Consider the following 13,812-nt stretch of genomic DNA (forward strand, 5'->3'; position numbering starts at 1 on the left):
AATACTCTCCAGGCGAAATTGTTTAACTGATAATCGAGCCAGAAGGGCTGTATGCATAATTCATGTGGCAAATGTGAGTGTATCACTTTAGCAACAAACACTCTTTGCTTAAGTAAAGGTCTTTTTTTTTTGTTTTACTACCATGACGTATACATTGTTTTCCCATGGTAAAGTTGCAGGTTATACAAAAATAAAATAACTTTTAAATTAAGCAAAAGATATAGAATGTTTCTATAAAATATATCATTTTCTTTATTCACAATAACATTTTATCACCAACTTGAAAATGCAACCCTTTTATATGCTCACCAAATGTCTTGGTATAAATAACCACAATGGAAAATAAGAATTTTAATAGAAAATTGCATACCCAATGGAGTTTTATCAAAACTATATTCCGTAAAAGACTGGTCACAGCTGGTCCATATCGAAGGGATGTTTCCTATAAAGTTTTGTCTGCAACTTGCATAATACAACTTTTCTTGGTTTATCCCACCATCGAAACAAAGCAACTTAATTTAGCATTTTAGTAGGGTTCAAAACTTAATTTAAAGGTAAAAACAATAACGCAACACCTTTTCACTTTTCAAAGATCTAGATCTGCCCCTTAATAAAGACTGAAAAGTGATTTTCCTATCATGTTGCGATTATGAAAAATAGCATACCAATTTTCCTTAACTGTTTCGTCCGTCTCTTATTTACTACTCTTATGTAGCCTATATAAATGTGGTTAAACAACCAACTGAAGGAGCTGTTAAATTACAAGTTTGTCAGCATCACTGGAGTTAAAAGCAAAATCTAGAAATAAATCAAAAGCTAGGGGGGCGAAGCCCTACAGGATATTGCCTTTTTAGTTACATTGCGCAGATTCGCTGGATTATAAGCTTTAAAATGACATCTCAATCGTACGAAGGGTGAATAGGGGATGTAACTGATAAAACCCTTATTGTAATTAGTATATGGATAGATAGTAAACTTTCTTTGGGGAATACTTTTAGTCGAAAATAAGTAATCTACAGGTAGCCCTTTGATATTTTAAAAATACAGGGTTTCCATAAAATAATGGTGCGGTTTAATTATGAAATAAAAAGATAACGAGAAGAAGTACAAAAAAACTATTTATTTTATTGGATTCCTCACATTAAAAAGATGTTATACATATTTAATAAAGCTCGACATGGCCACCATTCCTAGCCCTGCAGACGTCCAAACGATAATCTACTTCAGCCCACACATTTTGCAACATTTCTTTTGTCACCGTTGAAACTGCATGAATGATTCTTTCCCTTAGGTGGTCCAAATTGCAAATTTTTTGAGCATATACGATGTTCTTTACATGACCCCAAAGAAAAAAATCGCATGGCGTCAGGTCCGGGCTCCTGGGGGCCATGCTTTAGGACCGCCTCTTCCAATCCACCTGTTCGTGAACTTAACATCTAAAGCATCTCAAACAATTGTTTTATAATGTGGAGGTGCTCCATCCTGCTGAAAATGAAGGCTTTTTGCATTTTCCATGTCGTCAAGTAGAGGAAAACAATAGTTTTCTAACATGTCCAAGTAAACATTTCCATTGATAGTTTTTTCAGCGAAGAAAAATGGTCCAATTACTTCTTCTCTGGACAGGCCACACAAAACGTTTATTTTTGGTGAGTCTCTTTCCTTTTCAAAAGTTTCATGAGGATGCTGAGCTCCCCAAATTCTTACGTTGTGCCTATTAACACAACCACTGATGTGAAATGTGGCTTCATCTGAAAAAACTACTTCATTCAAAAATGATTCATTTTCTGCCATTTGGTTCAACATAAATGTAGCGAATCCTGCTCTTTTTATCAAATCTGTTGTTTTTATTTTTTGAAGAAGTTGAATTTTGTAGGCATGAAGATGGAGTCTTTTGTGTAAAACTTTGTGAAGAGTACTTACAGGTATTCCTAATTCAAGACTACGGCGAGGGAGGGATTTCTTTGGACTTCTAACACAAGATAGTCTGATGTCTTCAACTGTCTGGTTAGATACTGGTGGTCTACCAGGTCTACTTTGCTTTTTAACTGACCCAGTGTTTATAAATTGCTTACTCCAACGATTAATGTTGTTTTTATGAGGCGGAGCTTTATTGAATGTTCTTCGAAATGCCCGCTGCACTAAAGTCACTGACTTTAACTCACTTAATAACAATACACACTTAGCTTTTTCCTGATCTGAAAACATGTTGGTCGAAAAAACTCAACTTATTGATTAAGAAGTGTTTTGAATAGTACAACAATCAAAACAGCTGTTTTAACAAATGTGAACAAAACTGTTTGAGCTACTAGATACAGGGATACCAACAGAAGTCATTTAATTTGTCTTATAACAGTTTTACAGGATGTTAAAACCGCACCATTATTTTATAGAAACCCTGTAGCCTATATAGCTTTAGAGCTGTGTGCATTTTTATTTATCATGGTATAAAACGGATTTCTAAATTCTACCAAGTGTTTAAGCTAAAAAAAAACTTTCAACTCATGACTGAGAAATCTGTTACAAATACAAACGTAGGAATATATTCATGACTTAAGCAAGTTTGCATAGTTTAGAGGTTCTAATATTACGCATTGCCAAGCAGCTCGTTAACTAAAGACGATTTACAGAAAACAACACAACACTGCAGGCTTATAATCCGCTTAGCCTTGCTTGTTGCTGGGTTGATTATGACGGATTATCTTATCTGCGTATATTTTCCCCGTGTGCTTTTAAACTAAACAAGTAGCTTATTATTTCAACAGGTCTATCAGTATCGATACTAAATATATATGAATAATACAAAAATATCATCCATATTCAACGCATACACAACTAATAACCAACTTCATATTGAATCTTATAGTTTTTAAATTAGCTTAAAACTTAGCTTGAAAACTATTATACAAAGTTCAAGCGAAACACTATTCGTAAAATTTTTTTATCAGCTGGTTACATGACTAAGCTTAAAGCATTTCTTGTAAGATTTATTCAGAAACTCAAAAACCCATTAAGTACTTTACTTAACTTTCATGCTTTATTTAGAAATAGCGACCACACGAATGTAGGTTTTCTAAGCCAAGTATGAATTGATATGATTGTAGGATGCGTCATCGTGAACGGTACAGTGCTTGAAAGTTGACGATGCAAAGTTTACTTGCACTATCCAAAGTCAATGATACAACCCAGGCCCAGCTGATCAAGTTGTGTTTAATTAAGTCAAGTAAATGAACCGAGAGATGATAAGCGATCTCTGGACATGGCGCTTGTAATTAACGCGAGAAACGAATGCGATCCAGATATCGACGTTATCGCCGCAAACATATGGCGTTTCTTCCACCGAGGCGAAACCTCAATCGTAAGTCACGATGTTTAATGTTCAACTTAACGTGCTTTGCCTCCTTTAGCAGTCGTGCTACGGAGGGGAACTGTAGTGATTTTTTAGTTAACAGTTCCTACTTAAATTATTGTCCACTTCCTCCATGATTGGAGTGGCCATCGCTCTCATGTTGACTTAAATTGTAAACATTCTTCAACAAAAAAAGCATGTAACAGTTTTACAACCTATAGATAAATTCTTTTACTTCTGCAGTTATTAATAATACTACTGATTTGTATAGTGGAATGTCTAGCCTAATGGTTAGAGCTTTCGCCTTTAAATCTGTAATTCGCTGGTTCGATTTCAAGTAAGGTCGATTTAGGACACAGATTTGACATTTGATTCCAGTTGATACTAAACATTAACTAATTCACGCAGATAACGTATAAAATAAAATAAAATATTATTTTATAGGTGTAATTTATTTAGCAATATCGTTCCAAAGGTAATTTTTCCATTTTCAAAACATATATCAGATATACATTTAAGATAATTAAACTAGGATTTGCAAATATTTGGATATTTACTTTGTGTTACATTTGAAAAAAATATGAAAAACTTTTTAAAATCAATGAAAATTTATCATTTATAGATGGATTATAATTTATAACTATTTCAGTTTAGGACGAAATAAAAATATAAGATACAGTCAGATCCAGCAAGCAACTAAATATATCTGTAAATTATATCACATTCTACAGTTTTGGGAAACTTTATTATTAAAAATGTATGGAAAATATATTATTATCTTACCTTTAAATTATTGTCCACTTCCTCCATGATTGGAGTGGCCATCGCTCTCATGTTGATTCGCATCGCTCCTGAAAAAATATCTTACATAAAAATACCGTTATTGGTAGGCCTAACATTATACATTAAGAAACGTGTTATCTGAATTCAACACAAGTCAACTCATGATGTTTTGTTTTCATCTACTCCTCTGGATGCTGAAATAGACATAAGTATGGAACAGCTATACAGTCATTTCTACATAAAGAAAACATTGACAGGAGTGCAACACATGAGGTTAGTTCCTTTTGAACCTTGTTTCCCTATGATTGTTTGTAGGGTCACAACTGATGCTATAATTGATTGGTTATATGTTTTCTATAATGGATAATTGAATGCAGCGTGATTGAAAACTCTATATAAAAGAAAGAAAAATGTCCTGCTGCAACACACTATGCTCGTGGTTAAATATTAAATATTTAAATATTAAAATCGTGGCTAGAATATTTTTGTTGCTAAACTTAAACTAAGAAACGTAATTTCCACTTGAAATTGAACTGTTGATATGTTGAATCACAATATTAAAAATGTCGCCAAGTGAACGTGGAACAAATGGAATCCGAAAACTAATACAACTTCTACCCTAGAAATACCCTCATTTGCAATTGATTCCATTATCACTTTGTAGGATTCATATTAGATTACACAAGTTTCAAGAACGAAACCCCTTTTCATATTAAATTCTCAATAAGATATTATACTAAAATTGAAGGGCGAAACTTAATGTATTTTTTATTGTTGTAGTCAAGAATTGTCTAAATGTCTTTTGTTAATTAATTTTGTAACTTTACCTAAGTTTCAAAGATGGTAAAAAATAGCTCAAAATTTCACAAACAAAATGAATTGTAGACATTTAATTAGAACTAATAATGAAACTAACTAAAAAAAAATTAACTACATTGTGAGTTTTTAAAAACTGACACATTTCAGAGGCTAAACATTTTGTTGGCTAAATATGCATATCAGTATCCAAACATCCGAGTTTCATCAATAGTGTTATAACATGAAAATAACACTCGTGAATAACACTTGTGGACAAAGAGGCCTCTGATATGAAAGAGGTCTTTAGAGCTTACGAGAGATAAGGAAGCCATTCAAGTGGATCCAAGACAGACGGACTGGGTGAGTGAAAAGGGAAAATATAGCCTGACTGGGGTGATATTAGCTTCTACACCTTGCTGCAAGGTTGTTGGGTTGAATGGCTTACAATGTCCATCACATAACTCCTATATTATAAAAACCATATAACAAAATATAACCTATAGGAAACATTATACGGATCCAATAACAAATATGTCTTCCACCACTATTTGATATTACTCGTATGCTGTCGTACAAGTTAGTAAATATATGTGTGTGTTTGTATACATATCATAGACAAATAGAATTAAATATAGACCGTCAGCTGTGCTGAGGTTACCATAGGTTCTGGCGCACATCACTGGGAGCGCCATGTAGTTACTGCTCACGCGCTACGTAACTACACGGCACTCCCAGCGGTGTGCGCCAGAACCCATGGTAACCATAGTTACCGCTGCACGAGATGTTACAATGGCCATGACCGGTAATGGTCTGACCCGACTGGAGATACAAATTGAACTCTCGGCAGTAAGTTACACTATATATGCGTTTTGTAAACATACACTGGATCTTAAAAAATAAGCAAGTGTGTTGTTTATGTTAATTTTGTTGGTTGTTACTAATAAAAATAGTATTATTGAAAAAATACAACATTTTAATGTACATAGGTTAGTAGTGACAATAGGAGAAAGAGACGCCACTTCCGGCATTTTTTGGCCCAGAACTTTTAAAATTTTCGGCGAAAAAAATGTCCGAAGCCCCAGGAGCTTTTTTTGGCCACTTTTCTTAAGGACCCAGCTCTCGACCTATACACCCATATATAAATTTTTTACTTTTTTAATACTGAAAAACACGTCTGGAAATGGTGAGCTTTTTTTGACCACTTTTTTAAAAATCCAGCTCTTGGCCTATACAAGCCTATATAAATGTTCAATACCATTGTATAAAACCATTACTATTTCAAATCCACATCCATCCACATGTATATTCTCAAAATCGATTGAGATTTGCACGTGAACCGGGCGTGCTCCCGGCTCATGGCGCGCTCCCTTGGACATCCTTAGTGGAAATCCATGAGTTCTGGCTACTTGGGAATCCAAGCCATTTGACATACAATAAATCACCCTTCCTCTTAATTACCTTTTCTACCAAATACATGTCTTTATACTTGGTCTTTAACAACTCCTCTGTATAGAAGCCTCCCCTGATTATATTGCCATTTTCATCTTTCAAGATATAAGTCACAGGCTTTGTATTCTTAACTTCTACTATTGTAAATAGCTCACCTGTCCAATTCGGAGTATATCCTTTACTAAAAACATGTTTATACTTGGAAATCCTTACGCTATCACCTACCTTATATCTTGGCTTCTTAACTTGCACTACTTTAGAAGTCAACCTCTCATGCACATATTTACTATTCTTAATATTCACTTGGTTAGGCTTCATTCCTATAGATCTATGCACTTTATTATTATATTTTCGAATTAACTTTGGAAGTAAATCCAACCATTTATAACTTCCCTGAGCACTAAATTCCCTATATAACCAATTCTTTAAAGTTCTCTGAAACCTCTCCACAATTGCAGCCTTAGTTGTAGAAAATGTGTGATAGTGATTAATATTTAATTTTTTCATTAGTTTGCTAAAATATTGATTAAAAAATTCTTTTCCATTGTCAGATTGAATGTTTTTAACCCCCTTTGGTAGAATGGTTTTAATGGCTTCTGTAACCACTAACCCAGTCTTATTCTTTAGTGGAGCAGCATAAGCTTTTTTAGAAAATGTATCTATTAAAGTTAAAATATATTTATTGCCAGAATTTTCTCTAGCATAGTTTTGCATATCAATTAAATCTATTTGTACGGTTTCATTTATACCTAATACTTTGAAAGACCTTCTAATGAAATTCTTTCTTGCAGGTTTATGAAGTTCGTATGCAATTTCATTCATTTTTTATAACATCATCCTTTCCTGTAACTCTAAATACATCACCATTAGCCCCAATCAATAGATTATCTTCCATTCTTTTAAATACATAGTTTTCTGGTATATATGGTCTATTATCTATATACTTAAATCCACTCAAAGATGTGGGGTCAGCAACTAATAAATCAGGATTATATTCCATCAAATTAAAATTTTTTTCTCCATATACAAATTTTGATCCATCGTAATGCATAGATTGTGACATTAGACAAATATCATCCGAATGTTCCCCCTCTGGTAGATTTCTTATGAATTGATTTTTGGCATCCCAACAATGTAGTTTTTTATTATAAGTTATAGTCTGTTCTTTTGTAACACAGTCAGTGTCATCAATGGCAGGTTTAACACGTACTAAACTTTTATTATTAAAATTCCAATAGCCTACTTCCATTTTTGGAACTTGTGAAACATTCACAGCATCTTTACTATCTGTACCTTCCATCAAATTGCTAAGTTTTTGTTTCTTAGCATTCCAAACACCATTCTCTGATTCTAAAAATTCATAATTATTATCGTCTTGTACAAATTTACCATCTTTTTTTCGTATTAAAGTCTGTTGTAAAGTGGGCACATCATCTAAACTTTTACCCTTTTCCACATTAGTAATTTTCTGTTTTTTAGCATTCCAATTTTTATTCTTAGATTCTAAAAACTCATATTTAGTTTTACCTTGTAAGAAGACATCACCTTTTCTAGTTAATGTCTGTCCCAAAGTTGATACATCATCTACAAACTCCCCATCTTTAACATTACCAATTTTACAGTTTAAACCATTCCAACTATCGTCTTGTAAATTTAAAGTAGGTTCATTACTAGCCCTAGGTTCTGCAGGCTTATTATATGGATTATATAAACGATAAAATTTATCTATAAACATATTTTTATTTAATAAATAATTCCACTTTCTCTCAATTCCTCAATAATGGAATCTATTTCATTATCCACTCCTGAGTTACCGGCTTGGCGACTTAGCCAAAGAAGTCTTAACCTATCTACAAGCTCATTAGGATCATCCCAATAAATATAGTCTATTTTATTACCAGTCACTTGTCTCAAACCTTCACCAACAGATTTAAAAAGAGGTTTAATTATATTAAGATATTTAGTATGTCTATTACTTGAAATTGGTGCACCATCTTTGTAACTCTTTAAATGTCCATTTGTAGCTTCCAAAATCTCTTTATAATTTTGCAAATCAGCCGGAGTATAATCCTCAGGTTCTTTTAAAGTTAACAATTGCCACAAACCTTTTGTCCCCTTGTAGGTTTTATTTGCAATTGTAACATCATCATTGGCAATATCAACTTCCTTATTTCCAATAAAAAATTTATTTGCTTCTCGTCTAATACCATATGTAGTGTCTGTCATACTACTTTTACTGAGGTAATTTCCTAAATAGTCTGATGCTAAAAGACCAAAATCTAATTTCTGTGGGGTGGATTGCTGTAATGGTTGTAATCTTGGTATTATTGGTATTCTAGATGGAGTCATTGGGAGAATCTCCATTCGAGGCCTCTCTGATGCGATTTTTTTTAATTCTTGTAATGGCTCTATTAAAGGTTGGAATGTTTGAAACCTCTCTTCAGCCTCTAGAAACTTGCCACGTTTTAAAGCTCTATATTTCTCTCGTATTTGATTTGCAGAGTCAACCAATTCTTGTTGAATGTTTTTCATCTTTTATTTACATTTTATTTATCTCATTTGACAAAGGATTGTACTCAAACACTTTATCATGTATAATCAAACAATATGCAGATGTATTTGCTGGTACATTTTCTGCAGTTTCAATCTCTAATTTAATATCAACAATTCCTTCCTTCACTGTTTCGTTCTGTCTAGAACAGTCTATTACAATTAGTGGATATTTCTTCATAAACTCGGCCCTACTAATCATAGGATCTGGGATAGTATTATAGTAAGTCTCTCTAAACCTCATAAACATCTCATAAGCTTTAGAGACATCTCCATTTTCAAAGTCGAGATTTAAATCACTATAAGGATAATATTCAGAGTTTAGAAATACTTTGAGATTTTTTAACTTACAGTGATCAAATTCATCAGTTCTTTTTCGTGCACTATTATCCCTAGCTGTTTGGAAACCAAATATAATATACCTAGGCTTCTCCAAACTTGAAGACGTCTTTACTGACCATGTATGTCTTGTAGTATTGGGATATGATGGAAGTTCATGCAACTCTAAGCTTCTAAATGCAATTTGCAAATTTTTATTTTGCAGTAACATCTTTTGTAATTGTAACTTCTCCCCATCTGATGGTATTACATGTGGCATCACCCATTGAATTGAGTTAAGTGTAATTTTGGGAATTGCATCAGCAGTACCACTGGCTGGAGCACTAGTGGTTGTTAATATACAATTCAAATCATTTTTGGATCTTTTCAACACCAATTCTTGTTTGACATTTACTAATACCTTATTAAAATCCTCAAATACACCCATTAACAGTTCTAATGGCAAACAAGTACTAAACTTGCCACCTTTATGGAACTCTTTTAAATTCGTGTCAGAATCAAATGCCACATTTGACAATTTAGTTGTTTTATTGTAAGAGCTCAATATTTTCATAAGACTAGAAATTCCTGGGTTTCTTACAATGTCTATTTCTTTACCTGCGACTTCATATCTAATTTCATCAAATAAGAATGCAAATGCATTATTTATAAAATGACCTTTATCATGATTTTCAATTTCTCCCTTAATATACAGATAACTCCTACATGGGAGAGTTAGCAAATCTTGATTATTAATACATATTCGAATTTCATCAGAATTATTTATTGCTAAAGTGTTATGGGGAACATAGGAGTGATTTGTAATTTTAACCACACTATCGTCGAATTGGGATTTCCCTGTAACGTCTAGAAAATCTTCCATTTTTATTAATAGAAAATTTTAACTTTAGTCCTATTGATCGTAGGAACCTAGCATTTTGTACACTTATAGATAAATTCTTATAAATTCTCATATCTTTTTTATATGACAAGTAATTGTAGTTTCTTCTCCATTAAAGTCAATTGCCTTGTCATGCTGATCGGCAAATGTAATACTGACAACATCTAAACTTCTCTTATTTACAGGAAAATATATAATATTTCTTGGAACTTCAATAATTTTGTAGCCAGGAGGAGCTTCTGGATAAAAGCTATGTATGGTGTGTGATTTGTTTCCATTTAAATAGGACCCGTTTGCAATATTACATTTTACTCTAATCACATTTACATTATTAATGTTTATTTTATTTGTAGATTCAAACTGAACACCAGGAGTAGAAACACCTTTAAATCCCAATAAAACAGACCCTAAACATGGTTTTGTAAAATCAAACACGTGGCTAGAAAGTAATGTCGCTTTCATAGTTTTATTATTAGCTGTAAGGAAAAAGTCTGGGATTTGCTTTTGAATTTCCTTTGCAAGCTCAACCACCTCATATGTTCCTTCAGAAATTTCTATTGTAACTGGAGCTTTGTGGTCATAATAGAAAACATCATCACCTTCTCCAATGGTTAATTTGTTGCCTTTAAGTTGATTTAATTTTGGAATAAGCCCTTTGAATAAAAGTTTGACTTTAGTATTAATTAATGCTTCTCCATTCTTATGTATTATAACTTTAAGTTTACCATCTAATAACTGGTTTAAATCATCGACAGAGATCTCTCCCTTTGGTAATGTCATTTTCTCTACTTTGTAATATGTTAAAGTATTAAGTGGTTTTTTAACATTAAATATAGAATTATAACTTTGAAAATCTACTAATCCAATTGCATAATCATCATTTAATTCTATGGGAGGAAAGAACACTGACTTTAGCTCTGACTCTGTACCCGAAAATGTTATAGTAAATGAATCCATTTTTATAAACAAAAATTTTTTATGAATGATAAACATAAAATTCCACAAATAGAACTATTTAAATCTTGTATTTGATCAGTTGTATAGAATATTTTATATCCCTCAAAATATTTAATTACTTCTTTTGGAGGTTGGATTCCGAATGGGTCAAAATAAATTACAATATCTTTATTTTTACGATATGCTGTCCAATGTGTGCCAGATGAACTGTCTAAGTTAACTATTCCGCACTCTTTTACTCTTGGTGTTAGATTTTTTAGCTCGTTTTTTAGGTACACCCCCCGGAAGTGAGGCACGTCTTTTGCGGCCTCTAACAGCTGGTAGTTGTCCATCTTTTTTATTAAATTTTAATCCCATTCCCATTTTTGCTTTAGCCTTCATCAAATTTGTCACGGCATAAGCAGCAGCTTTTTCAGCAAGACTTGCATCCTTGGCTGTAACTCTAGTCCAAGCTAAGTCTGCTAATCTCATGTCTGCTTTGTTCCGAGCAGCAGTATCAGGATTATTCATGTAGAATATGTCATGCTCTTTACAATAAGAGTCTAGTTTATTTTTTGGAGGTACATTTTTAGCTAGATTCTCACGTATATTCGTTCCAGGTCCACAGTATTGATATGTTGGTATTTTCAAATTAAATGGAAGGTTATTTATAAGAGTATTCAATAACCCTCGACCCCTGTAAGGCTTTAAGAATAAACCTTTGCCTTTTTTACATGTTTTCTTATTATCATTTTTTACCATTTTTATTATATAAAAAAATGTCTTTTATTCAACAAAAACATAAATTTAAAATAGTACATACTAAGGAAAATATATCAAAGAAGTTGGGTCTATTTCCTACCAATATTCGGTGTGTTATTTGTGGTCCAAGTGGAATTGGGAAGACGGTTGTAATTTACAATTTAATTGTGAAAAAGGAAGGATTAAAATTTACAAACTTATATTTAATATCAAAATCTTTAGAACAAGAAAAATATAAAAAAATAATTGAAATATTTAGTTTGTGTGACGAAGTGAAATTACACACGTTTACTGACTGTGAAATTACACCAAATGATGTCGAATCACAGTCAGTTGTTGTATTTGATGACATAAATAGTCCAAATATTACACAATTTTTCTCAATGGGTCGACATAAAAATATTAACAGTTTTTACTTGTGTCAATCTTACAGCAAAGTACACAAACATTTACGTGATAATGTAAATTTTCTAATATTATTCAAACAAGATGATTTAAATTTAAAACATGTATATCACAATCATGTTGGTAATGACTTTTCATTTGAACAATTTAAAAATCTCTGTCATCAATGTTGGGATAAAACTAAATATGGCTTTTTTATAATAGACAAAGAAAGGTTAAAGAATAATGGCAAATATAGATTTATGTTTGATCAATTCTATCAAGAGGATGGTAAGGGTAAATAAATAAAAGACTGAAGTTTTTTAACATTTGCATTTATTTTGCATCATTAAATATATCTACACATACAATTTATTGAACATCAATTTTATAATGACCAAGTGCAAGAGTATTGATGCCATCTTCTAGAATAATCCTCTTGTCATCGTCAAATGATAGTACTTTCTTGTTCATGGTCAAGGTTTGAAGATGATGATTTGTAGATTTTATCCTTGTCACATTCTCATAGTAATCTTGCCCAGTTGCAAGGCAGTTCAAATAATGTTGATGTCTGAGGAGATGTTTAACTGTGGCACCATCAGCTCCTTTAGCTTTCTTCACCTCTAAAGCTTGCTTGTCTTCTTCATTTAACCATTTTAGAGGAATATAAGAATATAACTTTGGTCTTAAACCACAATATTCATACATAATATGACCATCTAATTCGTCTTTAAACTTGCCAGTGACTTTTTTATTTTTATCAGAGTATAAGAAATGGTCTTTACTATATCCAGAGGTATCAAAATAGTGCAAGTCACATTCTATTTCCTTGTAAAAGTCCTCTGTAACTATAGAATACATTAAAGAATCTGTATCTGTCATAAGAAATCTTTTGTTCTTAAATTTTGACATATAATTATAGTGAAAATCATACATTATTACTTTACTAATATCTAAAATGGTCATTCCCAATTATATTTGTTTATTAAACTTTACAACTAATTTATTTAAATGTATAGCATGTAAATTGTTATCGAACTTTTTGCTACAGTCAAACCTTGGATTAGTGACATATTTTGTTAATAGTGTCTCATCTTTGAGATATATATCACGAAACTTGCGTTGATTCATAATTGTTCGACCAAAGAGACTATTATTTAACAATTTGTAAAAGTCTTTTTCGAAATCATTTTTAGCACATTTGCGTTTTTCAATATTAAAATTAATATAGGGTGCAAGCCATTTTGATTGTCTAAATTTTAAAATTCTATGGTATTTTGTAGCAACCAAACCCAATTCCTCATATTTTTGTAATGCTTTATAATGTAAAATATATTTAGTTTTGTCATTTAAATTAGGTATTAATTTGCCATTCATTTTCTCAGGTGCTAATGGATAGACATTATGTAAATCATGTAAGTTTTTATCATATTTTAAATCAACTTCTAAAATGTATCCAAACTCATCATTTTGATTATATTTGTAGTCTATCTCATTAGTCCAACAGAATCCATCCACGGGTAGTGTCTCACACATAGCTGTAGAGTATAGCGAGTTACAATCTAAATATATTAAATACACACTT

At 32.0% G+C, this 13,812-nt stretch overlaps 1 protein-coding gene across 2 annotated transcripts in view; it reads right to left on the reverse strand.

The window, feature by feature from the left end:
* Window positions 1-13,812, reverse strand: part of LOC128990338 (gamma-1-syntrophin-like) — a 134,531-nt gene that overhangs the window by 74,371 nt on the left and 46,348 nt on the right. For both annotated transcript variants that reach the window (XM_054412676.1, XM_054412677.1), the window contains exon 2: window positions 4,130-4,197. In XM_054412676.1, the coding sequence (XP_054268651.1) occupies window positions 4,130-4,192 (63 nt within the window). In that variant the 5' untranslated portion in view covers window positions 4,193-4,197. The remainder of the gene's footprint in view (window positions 1-4,129; window positions 4,198-13,812) is intronic.

The sequence above is a fragment of the Macrosteles quadrilineatus genome, unplaced genomic scaffold (assembly GCF_028750875.1).
Source record: "Macrosteles quadrilineatus isolate MER2022 unplaced genomic scaffold, UCM_ALF_1.0 Scaffold_3__2_contigs__length_128488019, whole genome shotgun sequence".
NCBI lineage: Eukaryota > Metazoa > Arthropoda > Insecta > Hemiptera > Cicadellidae > Macrosteles > Macrosteles quadrilineatus.